The sequence below is a fragment of the Sinohyriopsis cumingii genome, chromosome 4 (genome assembly GCF_028554795.1).
Source record: "Sinohyriopsis cumingii isolate HCF-2022 chromosome 4, ASM2855479v2, whole genome shotgun sequence".
NCBI classification, from domain to species: domain Eukaryota; kingdom Metazoa; phylum Mollusca; class Bivalvia; order Unionida; family Unionidae; genus Sinohyriopsis; species Sinohyriopsis cumingii.
Genome location: NC_142964.1, coordinates 147,067,194 through 147,089,648, shown reverse-complemented (window position 1 = coordinate 147,089,648; position 22,455 = coordinate 147,067,194). Strand labels below are relative to the sequence as shown.

At 35.0% G+C, this 22,455-nt stretch overlaps 1 protein-coding gene across 1 annotated transcript in view; it reads left to right on the top strand.

Annotated features, from left to right (window-relative positions):
* The window catches only part of LOC149802293 (ubiquitin carboxyl-terminal hydrolase 15-like), a 188,644-nt gene extending 168,172 nt beyond the window's left edge, over positions 1 to 20,472 (top strand). Inside the window, exons 31-34 of the mRNA XM_089956913.1 lie at positions 815 to 958; positions 7,665 to 7,768; positions 10,264 to 10,352; positions 12,414 to 20,472. Of these exons, the coding sequence (XP_089813039.1) occupies positions 815 to 958; positions 7,665 to 7,768; positions 10,264 to 10,352; positions 12,414 to 12,476 (400 nt within the window). The 3' untranslated portion in view covers positions 12,477 to 20,472. The remainder of the gene's footprint in view (positions 1 to 814; positions 959 to 7,664; positions 7,769 to 10,263; positions 10,353 to 12,413) is intronic.
* The last annotated feature ends 1,983 nt before the right edge of the window (positions 20,473 to 22,455 follow it).

Below are 22,455 nucleotides of genomic sequence, written 5' to 3'. Positions count from 1 at the left end.
CAGCCTTGGCCTTATAACACATTTTTCTTTAAAAAATATCACTGGTGTTATGCTGGTACCAACTTTAAACCCTAATCTGTTTTTATTTATGGATTTATATAAGACACTGCATGAAGGAATAACAAAAGACATTGAACATAGCTCTAGACTTATTGTTTAGTGAGAAAAAGGTACAGTATAATTAGTTTTAATAAAATCTTGCTTTAAAAGCACTATATTTGTTAGTGATACCAGAATGCCAATGCTATGAGATTTGTAATTGAGGTTAGAACACCAAAGCACTGAGATTTGTAAGTTATGCCAGAATGCCAATGCTATGAGATTTGTAATTGATGCTAGAACACCAAAGCACTGAGATTTGTAAGTAATGCCATAATGCCAAAACGCTGAGATTTGTAATTGATGCAGGAACAACAAAACAATGAGATTTGTAAGTGATGACAGAATGCCAAATAACCATCTTTGAAAGTGATACCAGAATACTAAAGCACTGAGTTTTGTAAATGATGTCAGAACACCAAAGCATTGAGATTTTATATGTGATGCCATAATGCCAAAACAACAGCTTTATAAGTGTTGCAAGAATGCCAAAATTCTATGATTTATAAGTGATGCCAGAATGCTAAAGTTCAATGATTTAAAAGTGATGCCAGAATGCAAAAGCTCTATGATTTATAAGTGATGCCAGAATGCCAAAGCACTTGGAGTAAAAATAGATTTTGATCCTTAGTATGATACAGAGATATATACTCTGCTTTTAGATTTTTTGTAATATTCTATATTTAGGATCCTTAATTTATATCTTTCTTAAAAGGTACTGTACACAGTGTGAAAAACACCAGCGGGCCACAACGAAGCTTGACCTCTGGTCACTGCCTGATGTCCTTATCATCCATCTGAACAGATTCATGTTTAACTTGAAAGACAAAATAGATACCCTTGTGGAATTCCCCACCAGGTAAAGAAGGATGCTGTTACAAAGAATACACCATAAAGGAATCATAATAATAAAAACAATAATGAGAACTTTGTATAGCACCTAATCTTTAGAAGCTCTAAGTGCTTTACAACATTAGACAACACCTATAAGATAATAAACAAATAATGATATTACAAAAACAAACACCATGAAATTAGAAAACATTAAAAAACATGCTGAGAATATTTAAGGTAGGAAACATATTTAGGTCTTTAAGTTTGTTCTTGCAGTCAAAATAAGTGAGTTTTGAGAGCCCTCTTGAATGTATCATCACTGTGTCTTTGTGTCTAAGTTCAGTGGGCAATTCATTCTATGTTGCTGGGCCCTGGTATCTAAAAGAACGCTGTCCATAGGACTTTGTTTTCATAGTGGAAATAATGAGAATGCGATTGTCAGAAGAGGAGCATAATTATCTTGCTGGTGTGTACACATTGGTGAGGTCGGATAGGTATGTTGGACTAGAGTCTGACAGTGAAACATAGCACAGAGAACAAATTATGTGTTTGATTCTGGATCGAATGGATAGCCAGTATATGGTACAGAGCAGCAGGGAGATGTGTTCTGATCGTGGTACTCTAAGTATGATCTGAGCAGCTGTGTTTTGAACTTTTTGAAGTTTCTGGAGCAGATATTGAGATGAACCAGACAGAAATGAGTTACAATAGTCCAGTCTTGAAAGTACTAATGAACACACAAGTGTTTTAGTGCATCAACTGAAAGATATTTGCGAATTGAGCTGATGCGTCTCAGCTCAAGATATGCAGCCTTGCATATGTTCATGACATGTCGGTGCAATGTGAGAGTACTGTCCAGAGTAACACCTAGGTTTCGTACTGATTGTGTGAATTTAATGTTGGTGCTGCTGATATTTATTGTTTGAGGTAAAGGATGTGAATGAGAAAGTCTTTGTGTTGTGATCAGAATGGCCTCAGTTTTATCATCATTCATCTGCAGCTTGTTACACGTCATCCATGATTTCACATCAGAAATGCACCTCTCTACACCTGGGATGGTAGCATCAACTTCAGTTGGGTGGCTAGATTTGTATATTTGGGTGTCATTAGTGTACAATTGGTGAGACACTGGATGATGATCTATGACACTTGAGAGCGACTTAGTGTACAGAATGAAGACAACAGACCCCTGTGGAACACCACAATATAGATCAACTGGGCTGGAGTGTATTCCATTTGCAGATACAATTTGTGTCCTGTTGACCAAGTAGGACTTGAACCACAGTAAGGCTGTATCATGAATGCCAAATACATGCTGGAGATGGTGAAGTAATATATCATGGTCTATTGTGTCAAATGCTGCAGACAAATTAAGGAGGGTGAGGACTGTAATCTTTCCGCTATCCAATGCAGAGAGAATGTCATTAACTACTTTTAGAAGAGTAGTTTCAGTACTGTGGCAAGGGCGATATGCAGATTGTACATTGCTAAAATGACTGTTGGAATTTAGATGAGATACAAGCTGGGATAGAACAATCTTTTCTAAGATTTTTTATATGAATGGGAGATTAGAAACTGAGCGGTAGTTCTTTAAATCGTTATGGTCTAGTGTTGGTTTCTTCAGCAGAGGCTTTTAGAAAATGATGGGAATTCCCTGGATGAGAGAGAGGTATTAATAACATCAGTTAGTGAATGTAATACTGGATTTAAGCACTCAAGCAGCAGTGATGTTGGAATTGGATCAAGTTCACATGACTTTCGTGCACTCTTCATCAGGATTGTACGTACGAAATCCATAGAGACAGGTTCAAATGATGCTAATGGTTGCTGCTCAAATCCTGTATCCCAACTGTATGGTGATGACGAGTCAGTTGAAATTGTGGTGTCAAGCTTATCTCTAATGGTTTGTACATTGTCACGGAAGAAATTTGCAAACATGTCTGGAAGGTCGAGTGGAGAGAAGGTAGTTGGAAGTGGTGTAGATTTGTGTAGATTTGTTCCTTGACATTAGCTTGTTAGTAATTTCAAAGAGGTCTTTGCAGCTGGAACTTTCCATGATCTTAGTAGTGTAGTGGGTTGATTTCGCTCCATGGACTATATTTGTGACATTCTTATCAGAAGCTTCATAGATTTGTTTATGAATTAAAGTGAGTCTGGTAGAAAGCCAAAGCCTCTCAGCTTTATGGCGGTCTCTTTTAGCAGTGCAAAGCTGGTCCCTAACACTGCTATACCATGGAGATGACTTTTGAATTGATACTCTGCACTTGGTAGCTGGTGCATGTTTGTCAAGCAATGAACGCAGGCAATTATTGAGTTGTTCTGCGGTAGGAGGTAAGCAAGTTGTTAAGTTAGCTTGGATGTCGTGCATTAGTTTGGTTCTATTTATCATACGGAGGTTTCTCTTAGTAGCAGATAAAGGTGGAGGGTTAGGGACTGATACGTCAAGATGGCATATAATGCAGAGGTGATATGTTGCAAGGTCATGGGATACCAGGGAGGACAGTAGAATGTTATCATCAGGTCTATGTAGAATCCAGTCTAAAATATGACCGTGTTTATGGGTAGGTTGGTTAACTGACTGTTTCAGGTTGAAAACATTAATGGAATCTATGAGTTTTTATGTATTTGGGTTTCCGGGAAAGTCAAAGTGAAAGTTGAAATCTCCAAGAATAACCAGGTTGCCACCTATCAAATTTCCATAGTCCAGGAGATTCAGAAACTGCTCCAAAAAGAGAGAGTCAGCCAGCTTGTTTTTTCTACTAGGAGGAGGGCGGTATAGACAGAAAAAAAATGGACTGACCAAGTTTGCTCCAGTGTGAGTGTGGTTTGGACTAGTTCGAACGATGTGTAGTCGAAATTGAATGTTGTGGTGTGGTTAAGATGTTTTATCATTTGTTCTTTGTGATGACAGCAACTCCTCCTCCACGAGAATTAGAGGGAATGACTTGATGGAGTAACAAGTGGGTGTTGGATCTGCACATATCATGCATAGACTGTTGTTTAAAAACAGTTGCCATAAAGGAATCATAACATGTTTGCTGTATACAAACATATACCATACACAGTTTGCTGTATACAAACAGTTGCCATAAAGGAATCATACACACTTTGCTACATTCAAACATTTACCATACACAGTGTGCTGTATGCAAACATTTACCATAGTGTGATGTATACAGACATTTACCATACAGTGTGCTGCATGCAAACATTTACCTTAAAGGAATCATACACAGTTTGATCCATATGAACTTTTGCCATAAAGGAATCATACACAGTTTGCTGTATGCAGTCATTGACCATAAGGGAATTATAATGTTTTTGCTGTATGCAATCATTGACCATAAGGGAATTATACATGATTTGCTGTATGCAATCATTGACCATAAGGGAATTATAATGGTTTGCTGTATGCAATCATTTACCATAAGGGGAGTATACATGGTTTGCTGTATGCAATCATTGACCATAAGGGAAGTATACATGGTTTGCTGTATGCAATCATTGACCATAAGGGAATTATAATGGTTTGCTGTATGCAATCGTTGACCATAAGGGAAGTATACATGGTTTGCTGTATGCAATCATTGACCATAAGGGAATTATACATAGTTTGCTGTATGCAATCATTGACCATAAGGGAATTATACATAGTTTGCTGTATGCAATCATTGACCATAAAAGAATTATACATGGTTTGCTGTATGCAATCATTGACCATAAGGGAATTATACATAGTTTGCTGTATGCAATCATTGACCATAAGAGAATTATACATGGTTTGCTGTATGCAATCATTGACCATAAGGGAATTATACATAGTTTGCTGTATGCAATCATTGACCATAAGGGAATTATACATGGCTTGCTGTATGCAATCATTGACCATAAGGGAATTATACATAGTTTGCTGTATGCAATCATTGACCATAAGAGAATTATACATGGTTTGCTGTATGCAATCATTGACCATAAGGGAAGTATACATGGTTTGCTGTATACAAACATTGACCTGAGCATGAAGGCAGAATTTTAGTTGAGGGCTTATAGTCTGGGTGCTTTGGAAAATGTTTGCAGACTTAAATCTGGATCATTTTTTAACATGATCATATCTTACGTATATAAACTGTATACCAGCAATGTACAAAAAATGAGTTTTTAAACACAAATGAAACCAGTGTTCATGGCAGATGACCAGTTCTTGCCTTGTACCTGTGGACACCACACGGCTAATATCTCACTAACAGATGCAACTTTTTATTTATTATGCATACCATTAAAAGATCATTTTGTGGGGTTCTTTTTAAAGATATTTATAATAATTACAAATACCTGACCTTTCACAAGCTTTAATCCTTATGTAGACAATTGGTACGTGGTTTGAGCTGGTTCTCTTCCAGTAAACATCACATGAAATTAAGATTTTTTGAGTATACCATGTCACATGTCAGACCAGTCAAAACTGGCAAATTCATGTATAAATAGCTTAATAAAGTAGTGCAGCAGCACTATAGGTATTCTTTAGCTGTCCTGTACAAAGTAGAGGTCAGCTGTTGTGCTATCCCTTGCATCAGCTTCACCCTTACTCATCACACACATAAAAGCAATTACATCTATAAAGCCCTAGTGCATACCAATTATCCTTTCTCCCTATGTCCTAGGCAACAGTTTGGAGTGGATTTCATAGCATCTTCCACCAAGGTTATGCATTTAGATCAGGTATTTTGACACACTGTATACATACTGTTATACCTGGGGTCGTGAAACTTTGTGAGGAAATGCATATTAATGACACTACACACAAATCTCAAAGTAGGTAGCTGTGACCAATATTGTACACTGTCCTTAAATTTCGTGTTTCCAGTTTCTTGATGTCTATTAGAATGATCAATCTGAATGATTATAAGCACGTCTATTAGTATCACACCAACAACAAAATGTCACATGATCTACATTTATTTGACTAACTTAGGTTAACAATTTGCATTTATCTCATGACCAAATAGGTTTGTTGTACACTGTATATGTACTGTTATACCTAGAAAAATAAAACTACACCTTCATAACAAAAGTAGGTCACTTTGACCAATATTACACGCTTCACTGATTTGGATTCAGTTACAAACACAGTTAATGCATCAATCATTAAACTAGATAATTATATGTATCTTTAAACACCCATTAAATAAAATGATGTCATTGTGACAAATTTACATGCTACTGGCTTTGGTTATTGTTTGCATTTAGTTCATGACCATGTAGGTTGTTTGCAATTTGAATACATATTGTTATATCTGGAATCATGAAATTTGTTGTGAGGATGCATTTCAGTATTGAGTACTACACCTTAATCACAAAAGTAGGTCACTGGGACCAATATGTAATTCTCCACTGACTTGGATTCTAGAACTATCAAACTAGGTAATTATATGCATCTCTGTAATTACCACACATTTACAACAAAAGTAGGTCCCTGTGACGTACATTTCACATTTCACTGGCATAATGTGTTTTGCATTTAACTCATGACCACATAGATGCATGTGTATCCTTTATACTGGTATACTGGAAGCATCAAATTTAGTGAGAGGATGCATCTTGATCAGTACTGCTTACAAAAGTAAATCACTATAATCCATATATCATGCATCACTGACTTGAATTCAGTTGTAACTGTTTATGCTTGAATCATTAAACTGGTGACTCTACAGCTTTATTATTTATTAGCCGGTAGAAAAAGGTCACTGTGCCCAACATTTTACATTTGAAAGGTTAAGATTAAGATTTCGGAATTAGCTTATGGCCAGATGATTTATGGGCATGCTTTAGTGCCTAAATTCATAATACTCAGTGAGGGGATGCATTGTGAAAAGTACTATACCCTTATTGTAAAAAGAGATCATTGACCTATATTTCATGTTTCAGGGTCCTAGAAAGAAGGCCATTTCTGACCAACATTGTATGATGTACTTGACTGCATAAATTGTTGCATGCTGTATACATCCTGGCCTAGAAAGAAGGCCATTTCTGACCAGTGCAGTTAGAAGTATGAATAAAATATATTTATTCAATGCTAAACTTAACATTTGATTGTACATTGTGATGGGCTACCCACAACAAGTAAACTGAGTATTGTACATGTCAGTGAATATAGCAATTAGATGAATCATCTACATGCTACATTCTTTTCATGTGGCTGTAGTGGCTAATCAAGGTAATTAATGATGCAGAACTATACTGGCTGTAACCTTAAGGTTACTCAATGACTGACTTTTATCCAGTAAAATCTGGATTCAAGGGGTAGACAGTGATAATGGCTTCTAAAAAGACTTTATTTGACAAAAATCAAAATCAATCTCTGGTTTTATGAACTCATTTCGGTACCTCTAATTTGATGTCATAGAAAAAATGTTCTATTTTATTGTAAGTTCTTTTATGCCATGTTATGGTATGCATGTAGGTAGGCAACAGCATTAGTATAATTTGTATGCAATGATGGCATTATCCTCAGCTTTGTTTAATTGCATTATTTGAGGTTTAGAATTTAGTCACATCTTCTACATCAACTGAAACGGGTTGAATATTACTTTATCTTAAGTTTGCACCAATGCAGATATCCTAGGAGGTCCTGTCCACATGGTTAAGTAGAAAACTTCATCATGATGCCATTTATAGGAAATACAATACATACTTTAGAACACTAGTGTCATTTCTTGGTTTCTATTTTACAGAGGCTTGGACATGAGGAAATATGTGATAGGTGATGACAGTGATCTACTGTTGTATGACCTGATAGCTGTAGCCAACCATTCTGGTGGACAGGGTGGGGGACATTGTAAGTACAATGCAGTTTAGCACAACCTGGATACATTATACAATAAAACATTTAATTACATATAAATAGTGGCTTATATCATTATTAATAAAATTTTATTCTTGCTGGGCAAGATAGATTTGGTTTAAAGTAGGTTTATTTTAATGTAAAATAGATTTATAGCTAGATATACTTGTAAATTAAATAGATGGAAATATTTAAGGTTAAGGTGATAAAAAAGTTTATGGTGTAAATAACTACATTGAGTTTGTGTTCTAGGATGGCCACACCTTTAATGTTGCTAGCAGCTGGCATGTTAGTGCAAAAACTGTCAAATTTACCCCTCACAAGTGGCCACATAATGTGTTTACAGGTGTCTGCCTCATGAATGTGTATTGATTCTAAATTCAACATAGTGATATTTGTTTCAACATGCTGTAACTTTAATCCATACAAATAGCTGCATAATATTACAGCTGTATGTTCCTTAGAAGTTAAGATTGCAGTTGTATGTTCCTTAGAAGTTAAGACTGCAGTTGTATGTTCCTTAGAAGTTAGGTTTTACTGGCTGTTATTACTGTCAGTAATTATCAAGATGACAAAAGCTAAGCACAAAGAAGCACAATAATTTTAATCTCAAGTCAGCATTACATCCAATTGCCAGAAAGAATTTAAAAAATGGTATGTTAGACATTCATGCTTTTATCTTGTACATTACAAAATGTACTTGGAAGCGGACCAAACTAGAACCAATCAGTCATGTGACAATCTCAATTCATTGATAAACACTGATAATCTTGTGCAATAACTACACATTGCTAATGAAGTGATAACTTGTAGCAAAGTGTAAAAAATGTCACCAGACATACTTAGTTTAAAACAAAAAGTGAAAGTGATTGAGCTAAACAAAATAGGGAGAGTCCTTTGATTGCTACTAAGAAAGTGATTTCAAAAAGATTCAAATATGCATTGTCAGTATACATCTACTGCAATAGGAAAATGGAATAGACAGGGAAAGTTACGGCCAGATGTTTTTACCCTGATTTTATTGAGAAGGTGGGTGATACTATGACTAATGACTTTTTTGTGCTAATTAACATTAATATAAGTTTATAATGTTGATTCTGTAACATTGCAGTGTTTTTGAATTTAAAATATTAAATATTAATAAATTTGTTGTGTCTTTTGTACTTTTTACTTAGTTAATACACACATCTATGTGGTCCCTCTCTATAAAGGGTATCCCACTTATAAGGTCACTTTCCTGCTGCTGAAGGTGTGACCCTGTAGGAGGGTGACCACCATACACAGATCCACCAAATTGTATTCCCAAGATATTATTACCATCCATGAAAATTTAAGATTTTAAAGCTTTTTTTATTGCAATCCATGTGGTCTAGAAGATGAATTTTATATTTACAGAGACAAGTTATATGTCTAGATGAGACAAGTTATATGTCTAGATGAGATCAGTTTTATGTTTGAAGAGGCAAGTCAATGTCCAGGCTAAGATCAGTTTTGTTTACAGAGACATTGTGTGTGTAATTGCATTTGTGCCTTTTTAATTTATTATCCTTTAATATTCTTTATAAACAATGGCAGTTTTATCCAAATAAAGAACATCAGGATATTTTGGTAACTCCTTAAAAAAGATAACAGTGAAAAATATGTTTTATTCCATCAGCATTCAACCCAAGGAATAGGGATATGGTGAGGGTGGGGGATCATACATAAATGAGAAAAAGATTGGGATATACAGGAGTCATGCTGTTGAAATAAATTTCATCTGGTGGACCATATCAGATATAGTATGGACTGCAGTTTGATTTGGTATGGTGTGCTGGTAGGTCAGGGTCTGCACTGTTCATTCTAATGATTTGAAGTGAACTGAAGGGACTAAGACTTGCTGTGTCATGATGTGCTGGTAGATTAATGTATGCACTGATCATTATAATGATTTCAATGGTATAGTGTTGACTCTGATATGCTATGGCATTATGCAGTGTCAGATATGGGTCTGTGTCATTCATGGTTGGGTTTACATGGCATATACTAATGTGCTGCAATTCTGAGTTGTTTGTAAATGAAATTTAGACACAGCCTATAGATTGTTCTCAGGCATCACATTATGGAATTGTCTTTGTTTATATTTTAGACACAGCATATGGATTGTTCTAAGACATCACATTACAGAATTATCTTTGTATTTTAGATGCAGCCTTTGGATTGTGCTAAGACATTACATTATGGAATTATCTTTGTAATATTTGAGATTCAGATAGTGGATTGTTCTAAGACATCACATTAAAGAATTATCTTTGTTTCTAATTTAGATTCCGCCTATGGATTGTTCTAAGACATTACATTACAGAATTATCTTTGTTTGTATCTTAGATACAGCCTTTGGATTGTGCTAAGACATTACATTATGGAATTATCTTTGTTTATACTTTAGATACCGCCTATGTACTGTTCAATGACATTACATTACAGAATTATCTTAATTTATATTTTAGACACGGCCTATGGAAAAAACTGTAAAGATGGCAAATGGTACTTCTTTGATGACTCAAGTGTCTCTGAGGCAACTGAGCAAAGTTCTGTTGTAAGTATCAGGCAGAATGACTTATGGGTTTATTTAAAATCAAATTATTGATCTGGTGTTAACCAGATAACAAAACATAGCTTGTGTTAAAGCATCATCATCAGCATGCTTACAATTCTTTTGTTAGTTTAGTTAACTAAGAGGAGTAATTAGACTATAAGATTCTAATTGTCATGAATATTAGTAAAAATGCTTTCTCAGGTACCATTAGGACAAGATGAAGAGTTTTTTATATACTTTCAGAAACAGCATTATAAAATGACGATTGAAAAGATTTTTAAAATTGGTTTGAAACAACCCTTGTAACATGTACATGAGAGCAAATGCACATGTTACTTCATACCATACTGTTCGGGGCCCCGAGTGGCCGAGTGGTCTAAAGCGCTCTCCGTTACGGATCACTGCCATCTCACCTCTGTCTGCGGCGGTTCGAGTCAGGATTCGGCCAATGTGGGTATGTGGGAAAGCTTGCCAGTAGCTTCTCGTGGGTCGGTGGTTCTTTCCGGGGTTTTCCCGGGTTCTTCCTCCACCATTAATACTGGCCGCCATGTATAGCCTATCGTGTGCTGAAAAATGGCGTTAAGCCCCAAAACAACAACAACAACAACCATACTGTTCATCTTAATTTCATTGTTGCCAGTTAAACATTACAGTAACTATTCATGTGCAGCATGCTGAAGCATCAAAAGTATGAATGATTAAACTTGATATGTCTTTCCAACCAAATCAAACAGCCAAGAACAAATATGGCCTAATACATGAAACATGAATGCATCTTTTTTTAGATAGAGGGATTTTCTTAATATAGCCACTCACTTTCTATAACTAAATTACAATGATCCATTTTTAGGAATGCAGATTTAGGGTTTTCTTATTTGTTTGTGTACTAGTAGTAATGTCATGCATTGGTTAAATAGTATTTGCTTCACTGCTTTTTTTCCATAATTTCACACAATAGAGTGATAGCAGAAAACTACTATGACCTTTCAGCACTTTTTGAAATCCATATAGAAGAATTGTCCTATATAGCTACGTAATTACAGCTAATTATATCACATAATATTTAGACCTTTATTTCTATGAATTGTATATTTTTATTAATCTATCTGCCCAGTGATTTATAAAAACAGACAGTCTAATGAAGTTATATTTCCTAGATACAGCAATGTCCACCATCACAGGTTCATTATGGTTTAAACTGATTTTATAAAGAAATGAATGCAAACATGGCAGTATAATATTGGGGGGGGGGCTAAATTAGAAAGTGCTTTTCACTAATTCTGTTCTTAAAACAAGTTAGTAAACTCTGTTTACAAATTGATGTTTCAATTTTGAAACTGAAGTAGGTATGTTTTTATTATCAAATGGTAACTTGTGGAAATTGCGCTGTTATACGATGCTTAGGAAAAGGGTTAGTAGTCTGTCAGGTATGTGCAGGAATTTGTTAGCACAATTGTTATCAACACTGCATGCAATACATTTTACTTTGTGCTACAACACAGAACTGTCAGGACTACCTCACTATGGTGAGGGAGCATCTAAAAAATAAAAAACTACTGTCACTCACGTGTTTAAAAAAATCAAAGTGTGAAGTCATATTTGCTTTCCTGACAGAAGCTGGTGAAGTTTACATTTTTTAGGTGACTTCATGCTCACTTCACTTGGTAGCATGATATGTATACATGTATTTAAAAAACCCATTGAGCTAGTCAGTCAGACTATTAGTCAATTCATTAGCACAGTGAAATCAAGTGGTGGATTTCATGCAGTAGTTGTATTTGTAGCATAATTAGTCTTTAGATGTTGTAGGTGTTATTAACTGAAGGATTTGAACATAGATCTCTGTAGGAAATTTGACTAATCGGGAAGAAGAAACTGACACTGTTATATAATTTGTTATGTTCTTCTGTATGGTTAGACCTGTGTATCTTTTCTTTTCTGGCATTGATGGTTTGAACAGTGTGAGGCATTGAGTTTTGTGGAATACGTTCTAAAAAATGTGTGTTCTGTACATTTTTAGATATTGTATTAAAATTTGTCTCCAAATTATTTTCATTACAGACCAAAGCAGCATGCATACTGGTTTACATGAAGCAAAACCTACAAACACATTTGACCAAATAGATTCCCATGGCCGCTGCACCCAGTCCTGAGACAGCAATGGACAGGCAAAATGGAATCAAACTTAAAGAGGAAATGGATGCCAATTGATAATTTATCTTATTTTAGACGTAAATCCCTCATCATAGACTTTCTCATCCCCAAGAAGATGGAGTGGATGTTCATTGTCTTGTTCCTGATAATACCACTTGAGTTAGTTTGGGTGAACAATTGAAATTCAAACAGAGGCTAAAGATAGTTTTCAAATTGATACAAAATCTTATTCTTAAAATTGAACATTGTGTTATCTTTGAAGTATGTTTAAAGGGTATACCTTTATTCATTGTGATAAATGTTATGTTTACTTGATTGCCATGGTTTTTTAAAACTCCTGTTACATTTTTCACTGACTTCGATTTATGTCACATGAACAGGATGTCAAATCACACTTTCCAGAATGAAGTCACATGAACCTCTCTATATATAACCACAAATTTTGAAATGAGATGATCATTAAAATTCCCTGTTTTAAAAAAATGTTAAGCGGACATTAATATTTTATGTGGCAAATTGAGAAACACTGATGCATAAACTATGTTTTTTATACTCTACGCATACTTTATGTTTGGGACCCTCTCTAAGCTGCCTTATAGGAATCATATTTAATTAATTATAAGAAACCTAAAGGATTCCTGTGCCAATAGATAATTATATGCAAACAAGTGGGAATATTCCTAGGAAATTTGTAGGCATATAATAGGAATTTTCCCTATAGGATTCAATGAATATTTTCCTATAGCAAATCAGCAAATGTATTGGAAATACCAGTAGATAGTAACATCCAGTAAAATGTAATATTCAGACATATGTGATGGTTAAGAATTGCTGGTACAGGAGAATATTTCTTTATAATCCTTTATAATTCTTCAATTATTCTGTCATGGGGCCCCTACTGGCTGAGTGGTCTAAAGCGCTCTCCATTACGGATCACTGCCATCTCACCTCTGTCTGCATTGGTTCGAGTCTCGAATTCAGCCAATGTGGGTATGTGAGAAAGCTTGCCAATAGCTTCTCGTGGGTCGGTGGTTCTTTCCGGGGTTTTCCCGGGTTCTTTCACCATCATTAATACTGGCCGCCATGTATAGCCTATCTTGTGCTGAAAAATGGCGTTAAACCCAACAACCGCAACATTATTCCATCATCATTCCATCTAGAATTGGCAGCAGTTAAGCTGAGTTTAATTATTGCATCTGCTTCATGTAATAGGTAATTTCCCCCAGTCTGCAATTTGTTTTCTTCATCATCTTTCATGTGTTGACATATTTTTCATTAATTTTTTTTAGATATTTCTGACTCTGGTGCTTCTGGAAATCTCTCGTATTGAAAAGCTGAAGAAGGAAAAGAAAATCCTTAATTTACAGTTTGTAATTGTTAGCTCTTACATCTTGTATTTGTGTTTAATGACACCTCAGGATAATAATGGCTATATGAGGCAAATTAGAAGTAAAATAAATGAAATAATAAGTAAAAAATACATAAAATGCTTAAAAGATATGTTCAAATCATTATTTTAAATATAAAACACATTCCTGTACTCATACTAAAATAAAAGTTATACTTGGAAAACTGTTCTGCTCTCAGCTGGATATATTTTTCCCTTCAGATTCAAAATACCTGAATTTCTCATTAAAAAAGTTTTAAAATGTGAACTGATTTACCAAATTATTTTGTAATGATGCAGAACTAAATGTTCCATGATATGCAGAATGATACAGCTGTTTGCATTAATGGAACAAATGTTTGATATGCACCTTGAAGTTGAGACATGAAAATGACAAACTAGTTGAAATAAGCAAGTGGTTAAATTTTCTTTTCCACAGTTTTGGCCAGACCAAATAAATTATAACTCATAGTAATGATAGTTGAAAACATGCACAATCATATATCTCACCTTTAATGACACGTCATGGTCTTATCTAAATGTTTATAGTCACTGGGTCCACTGCCATCATGGTTGCTGGTTGCAAGAGTTTCATCATTAAAAAACATCTGGCAAGTGCTTTATAAGCTGAGACATATTCTTTCCCTTGGATAATACAGCTGATGATTTTAGTCTTGAAACTGTGACTCCTGATCCTGAAATTAGCTCTTCATCTGATGTTGTATTATGCTGTAATAAAGAAATAAAACAACAACAACAAATAATCCAGCATATCTCATTTTTTCATTACAGTTTAAGACTGATTCAACATTGAACTTTTACAAAACGTTTAATATTCAGTTTAATGACAAAAAATAAACTTACTGTAACCACAAAATCCAAGTGATAATGGGGTGTCAGTCAAAAAGCCTTAGGTTAGTCAGCTTTCTATATCTTTGGTACATAAGTGTTCAGATATACCACACATCCATAATGAAGGCAGATACTTATAAAAGCTACAACAACAACAAGAACAAAAATGAAACAAAAGTGCAGTTTATAATGCACATAACATTTATCTTTTTTATATTCATTACTATCTTTATGAAATATGCACTTTGTTTTGAAAAGTTTAAAATCTTTCCCTTTCTGATGGTAATCTACACTGACAAGTGTATTTGGAGTTACTGATAGTCCTATAATGTAGGGCAAGTTCCTGATAGTTGTTCTGGTTGAAGTCTTGCTGCCAAAGTATACAGTTTTGTGTAGCTTGTTACCCAACTTTGGTATTTCTGGGCTACCATTGCATTTCAACTGACTGAAATATATGTCAGCACAACTTGAAAATGTGTCTTAACTAATTGGTAATGTGTCATAATATGATTGCATTAGAAAAAGGGCATCAAAGTATGGTCTGGTTAGTACCTTGAGACTTTAATGTGTGTTCTTTATCAACTGACAATACCCCAAAGTGCCTTCAAGTTGTTAATGAAGGTCTTTATGCCAGGAAGCATCATGTTTCAAATAGTTTTTGACCTGTTCACTTTATGAAGAGGTAATTCTATGTGTTGCCTTGGCCATTTCCAAGTCAACAATTTACTCATCCTTTTCCTTAAGTTCTCCTTTAAAATCTTTATTTCATCCTTCATTCGGTTATCATGTAATGTAAGTTTTTCATTGTTTTCCTGCAATTTTAATATGTTCTCAGCATCCACAGTAAATACTGTTTGTTCCTTGGTCTTATCCATGTTTACTGAGTATTTTGGAATATTGGATTCATCAGTTGCTGCTACCAGCTGTTCCACCAGTTTTTCCTTTGCAGTGGCCAAGGCCATCTTTTTTTCAACCATCAACCTGTCTTTCATCTTCTGTGTTTTGGTTGATATTAACTCTCAATTGCTCAAGTTTTTCTCTTTTCATGCCTCCTCTTCAGTTCACTCTGATTCCATGCTCCTTTTTACTTTATTATGCTTTGTCTGTTTTGCTTTTTTTCACCATATTGTGTGTGAGGAGTTTCAGCTGGAAAAAAAAAAAGACATTGCAAACATACATTGTTTAGTGTATTAATGGTAATTTTATAAATTGACCTCCCTAACACACCAAACTTTATGTAAATTTAGAAGGTTAAATGTACATGGCTTATATCATGTAATATGCAGTTGAGTTTCAGATGCTTTTTACTGGAATATACATTTTTTGTCATGTGAAAAATTATTTGGTTAATGAAAGTTCTTTTTTCTTCCACCAAATAACTATGTATTTGAATACACCATCATTAAAACCTGAATGTATGCCAGTAGCAAATCATAACACTTACTTATTTGCAATCATTTTATACACTGGACTGAAATGTATTTGTTCCAGTGTAATTTTCCAACTACACTAATTAATGAAGGCATTATCAAGCCAGTTATCTTAGCAGTACACTCTGGCAAGTGACCCATCGTACCTCTGCGATGCATACAATTGGAATCTGCATTTCTGAACTGATATACATTTTGTCAGATTCCAGACATATTCAAAATTCCTCAGCTACATCACATAAGACTCAAACAATGTGGATATATATTTAAGTTAATGATTCAACATAATTAGATGGAGAAAAAAATAGTGACTAACAGGATATACAAAAATCACAGCCCATTGAAGATGAAAATGAATAGGGTCATTAAACACAAACAGAAACAAAAAACTGTTGGTCATGTCACCTGGAAAGAATCATCACTTGGATGGCTTAAACACTAATTTACAAAGTTGTACCTGTTGAGCCTGCAGTTGTCACCCTCAGTACAACCAGCATCTATTCACAAAACTGTTATATGTTCATGACAAAATGGTAATAATAAATGTTAAAATTCTTAATATAGATTCACTAAAATCATCTATCTATTTAATTTTGATTTTGCCTGAACAAAATCTTAATTTTCAACGTTGTGGAAAGCTGGTTGTTTCAGAATCACCTTTGTTTATAATACTTTATGGATTTGTCTTTTGTTTTCCAGCAGCAATCAAGGCCATTTAGTCAGTAAAATCCTGAAACTGGCCTGGGTTATGAAGGAATTTTGATTGGCAGCTATACCAGTACTTTGGTGTGTAATTACCATTTACTCCATAATATTATCAAGATTACTGTAGCTGTGTAAAATGGGGTGTAAGTATGCTTACATCAAAGCAGACTACAACTTTATGGTATTACAATCATTTTAAAAGCATTACTTCGGAACCTTCATTACTGTATTTTGGAGATATTATTCATAAGTTTAATGCGGAGTGATGGTGAATAGCAGGACCTGCAAAAGTGAATTATCCAAATTGAGAGTTACTGAATCATTTTCCTCGTCATGCCACATTTGATTTAGACAATGTAGAGCCGCACAATGTTCCTAAATCTCTAGAACTTCAATGGTTTTGCCACCTTGGTTTCGATCGTCTTTAGCCTGATTCATATTGAAAATCACAGCCAACAAGTTCTTCGTGACCTTAAGTTTATGCCAAGGTACCAGGCGTGAACCAATCACCTGATATTGAACAATTAAATGAGCCAAACTACATGGAGCCAGTAGTTTTGCTGTACTCATCAACGCCATGGCAATAAATGAAAATTGTCATTCACATACAATTTATATACAAAGACGAGGAAAATGATTAGTGGACGGTATCTGACAAGACTGACCAAGTAATGACAGGACATCACAAGAGCAAATGGGTAGCTTTGATTTGCGTGATACAAAACCTGGACTTCTTTGCTGGTATTGCTGTATCTTGTTATGAAATGGTTATTGGCGATGGCAGTAGTGTAAGGCCATTACCCATTTCAAAAGTCCAATCTTGCAAATCTGTCCAACCAGAACTGGGGTGACATGAACTTCGTTGCGTAGTGGTAGAACACAATGAAAACGCCCTTTGAGTCGATGGTCTTGCATGGGTCCGCATCAAACATATTACGAAAAGAAAAAGGCGAGTCTACCTGACATGTGCAACCATTAATGATGTATCCGATCTATGCAACCTTTTCAACTTTGCAATTATTTTGAGGTACATTGCTGGCGGGGACATCTATAATAGCGTCACCAAATGTTTAAGATGGTTAATGTTTGAGCGCTTTGTCCACAACTGGATTCGATTCATCTTTATTGTGGTTATGCACATTTTAAGGCCTATGTCTGGGACATCATTCAGCAAGCTACATTAGAAGAGCCAATGTAAGCTTGGTTTTTGGGTGGCTGGGCTTGGAATGTGGACTCCAGTTCACGCAATTCAGCCTTCAGTGTCTTAGAACTCGGAAAAAGCACCTGTGATTATTACAGCTAACATCAAGTACATAGACATCAACGAAAAGTTGGCAACCTAAGTCGTTAGCGAGGCTTCGGCCTCTGTTAGTGTTACCAGAGAGCTAAACAGATGTAAGCAAACCTCCATGGCAGAGTTGGAGAACATCCGGTGGGCGGAATGTAGTCGGGATATGATGGTCTTTGAATAGCCGCGACACCTACAATCTGTCTGACATGACCACCTGATGCCCAGCAGTTTCTTTGGTTTGGAGAGTCTACCCATGCAATGGGATCAACTGACTGGCTAATAATGGATTACTTACTATGACTCCACAAGACTCGCATGACTAAGTTCTTGGGCCTTTGGCCTCGACTGCCACTCATCTATTTCGGCGAGTAAACAGTTCGCATGGTATAACCTCGCATATCTGCCTGTCTCCTGTGTTGAGCATGTAGCTACGCCTCCCATCAAGAGGGGCCAAGACTTTTCGTAGGTGCCTACAAAGATGAAAATCCACAGGGCTATTTTAAAGTTGCTTTTAGCATATCAGAAGCAGAAAAAAGACTCTTCACATTGCATTCTATACAGACCTTTTTAAGATCTACAACATGCCCCACTCGAAGCAGAACTAGCTAATCGCTACACTACATGTAAAATAGAAATTCCCCTTATCTACCAGATAAAATACATTCTGCAGCTTAGTGTAGATCGCTTGGTGTAGACCAGCTCTAACTGTGACTATTAGTATCATACACAGTTTTTTCGGGTAGGTATTTCTCTTTCAGACCAACCTGCTCGGTCTCTTGTATGTTTGTTGACCAACCTCATTGAGCGACAGAAACAAGAAGTTGTCATGATACATCTTGTAAATGTTTAAAGAATTATGCTTGCGAGCTGACAGGTAAATCTGCTACATATCCTGATATTTATGTCATTAACTATCAACATCTTTGACTTTGCTGGCTGGATTTTTGACAACAGTAAAAGCGTGGGTTGTAGCATATTGCCGCAAGTTTATTATTTTAATGTTTTCTGACTTTGTATATTTTGAGCATTCTAGAATTCATCTATAGTTTTTTCATTTCTGTATCCTATTAAAGTGTTGTAGTGAACATTATTTGCATGCAAGCCAACATCACATTATAAGGGTTGCATAATGCGTTTCCTGACTGATAAAGTGTGTACCAGATATTGGACACAATAGCTGCACCTGATTTTGAACAATTTCAACATTATGAAGCAAAAAAAAACCCAAACAAACAACAAAAGATATATAACATGTCTTGTTCCCAGTCCATATACAGAAGTGGATATGATTTTCCGATATCCTCCACATGCAATCACGTTGTTCAAACCCAACTTACAACTGTCAACGTGCTTTTTGAATGAATTCCTGTTTTCGTACATACTTTCAAATGCAGTATGATTGTACCAGTCAAGAGATGTGGGCTAAGTTAAAGATTTTGATCGATGAGTGCATGAAAACGACTGATTTCCTAAGAGATATACAGTATACGATATAGTAGTAAATGTAGTGAATAAGCCAGCTTGATTCATTATTCAGAATTAAAGTATTCTAACGTAAAGCACAATGGATGGTTACTTGCATGTGATAATCATCTGACGGACTATAGCAATATTCTGGAAGGAAATCTCATACCTTTCGTAATGTCCTGTTTAACAAATAAGAAACATTTTATATGTAATAACAGAGAGAGAGAGAAATACGACTTGTAACTCTGCACACTATTAAGTTATGATCTGTTATTAAATATAATATAACCACCAGGGTCTGATTGGTAGCAACGTATGTTAAATGTTTAATCAGGTTTCTTTTTTTCAGTAAAGTCTTTACTTGATCAGCAGTGTATGTTTATTTCTACTAGAAATTGTCGAATATATACTTTTATTTTATGTCTGATCATCTCAAACATACATGGACTGTCCTGTTAATCTCTCTCTTTCTTAAAACTGTATTTAAGCATTTCATCAATTTGTTTAAATAAAATCAAGCTTATATATAACTCCAATCAGGGTTTGTGCCAAACAATTCGACAGTATACCAACTGACTAATGACCTTACAAAGGGTTTGTACTCTTTAACTCACTAAATGCAACTGAAAACGCTCATCATATATATGTATATGTGCAGTGTATTAAAATGGATTTGCTATATGCAGCCATTGTATTAGAATGCTTGTCAATGTGCAGTGTATTAAAATGGATTTGCTATATGCAGCCAGTTATTGGAATGTATTTGTAATGCGCAATTAGTCAAAGGAAAGTAAATATGGATGAATAGATAACAATAAATATGCAAAGTTACGAGATCTGCAGTATATTAGTCTTCCATTCAAATGATCACGAGATTGTGTGTATAAATACCTTTGCAATATATATGAACGGAAATGTGCATTAGTTTCGTTGTGACATAAATCTCTACCGGGGACATATAGTTTCAACTTCAACTATCACAGGAAGTGTCGTCTGTGAGAAACTTGATTACCTCAAGCTGCTCTGTCAGTTGTATTTGATTATAACCAGCATCCTTAATACTCAAAATTTCTGAAACAGCGAAATACAGATGATTCATTTCAAGAAATTGTTCACATCAAAAAGCAATCTTCAGCTAAACTGGTATGCACAAATTAAAATATTTGATGCTATATATGTTTTTGCTGCAGCTAATATCATTGACAGTTTGTGCCAGTGAAACCACAATGTAATTCCAAATCCTCAAATAATGTTATCATATCTCAACAAGCTCTGCAAACATTTTCTACCCATGCTAGCAAACCTTGTACAGTTTTGTAGTCCAAACTGTTGTTCTTCCCGTCACTACATGACAGTGAGACATGACACTACACACAACTTAGTCATCGTGTCATTACTTGACAGTGAGTGTTCATGTCAATATCATCACAATTTATGACATCTTGTTATGATGTTTGTGAAGGAAATTTTGATATAAGATCGATGCGATATTGCAGTACGTTGCTAGGTTTTTGGGAATAATTTGTTTCAATTTTGATGATCTGTCAAGGACTTTCAAAACGGTAAAAATTAGTACTAACATCTAACAGAGGGTTTTGCAATAAGTACTCTAATTGTGAATCTTCTTTCAGAAGGTTGCATTTCAAGCTGTTTGGTTAATAACTTCGTTTTTGATATGTATATGTTTCACACAAGCGAACGCACACATACAGAATTATCTAAAGTTTATTATTAGTTATCGTGTCACTTTTAGCTGCATATAATCGAATTGTAAAATCTAAAGTACAAGTGCCTTATGGGAACATAAGTTTCAGAAAAGAAACATTTAAACACTGAAAATGATGCCGAGTACTTTAAATAATTTCTAATTCACATTAGGCTTATCGTGCCAAAGATCAACAAGGATTCTCAATAACAAATTCAATTACAAAATTATGTATGGAGATTTTTGAAGGAGTATGTATATATATCAGACGCACAGCAATTGTAGACTGGTGTATTTGTGAAAAAAAAGTTTGAAGACGTTATCATTGCAAAAAGATGTCATATTAAGTGACATGCATTATTTGCACACAAAGGAAACAATTTAAAGTAGTTATCTTGGAAAAATGACAATAACATGGTCAATTATAGAACATGGGATTGTCTTTATCAGACTAAAAAGGAAATCAAACATGTAAAATCTGTACATTATTTCATCAAGCCCTAACTCTATTTCTTCCTTACCTCGTGCGTATTCCAAGAGTGTAACTCAGTTGGCTGAGGACAACTAAAAGCTCTTGACGCCCTCCATTATATGAAAGGCTACAGAGTATTATCAGTTGTCCAAAAGCAAAGTATACACATACAAATTCTCTTTCTATTTCTGTCTCACGTAAGCACGTATTTTTAAGTAAACACATACAGAGGCATTTTAACAGTATATTACATTATTATTTCAACCGTTATTCGCTTTGTTTTGAAGTAACATTACATGTGTGTTATGTAAAGTTTATTAAACAATAATCTAATGAAACAAAACTGACCAAACACAGTATTATTTTCTAATCTGAATTTATCACCCACACTTAAAAGGATGAATGAACATGTTTGCAATCAAGATTGTATTGCGGTGTGATTCAATGGGTTGAAAAGAGATAGTACATATAGGTCAATACCTTCCTTGAGTTAAGCGCTAAAAGCCCATTTCTAAACACGGAAAATGACAAAAGAATAATGAAACAGAATGTATCTTGTTATAATGTTATTAGAATTGATTCTTGTTTCATAACCATAACCTTTGTGTGTTGCAAAAGCTATAATGCCTTTATGTTTCCT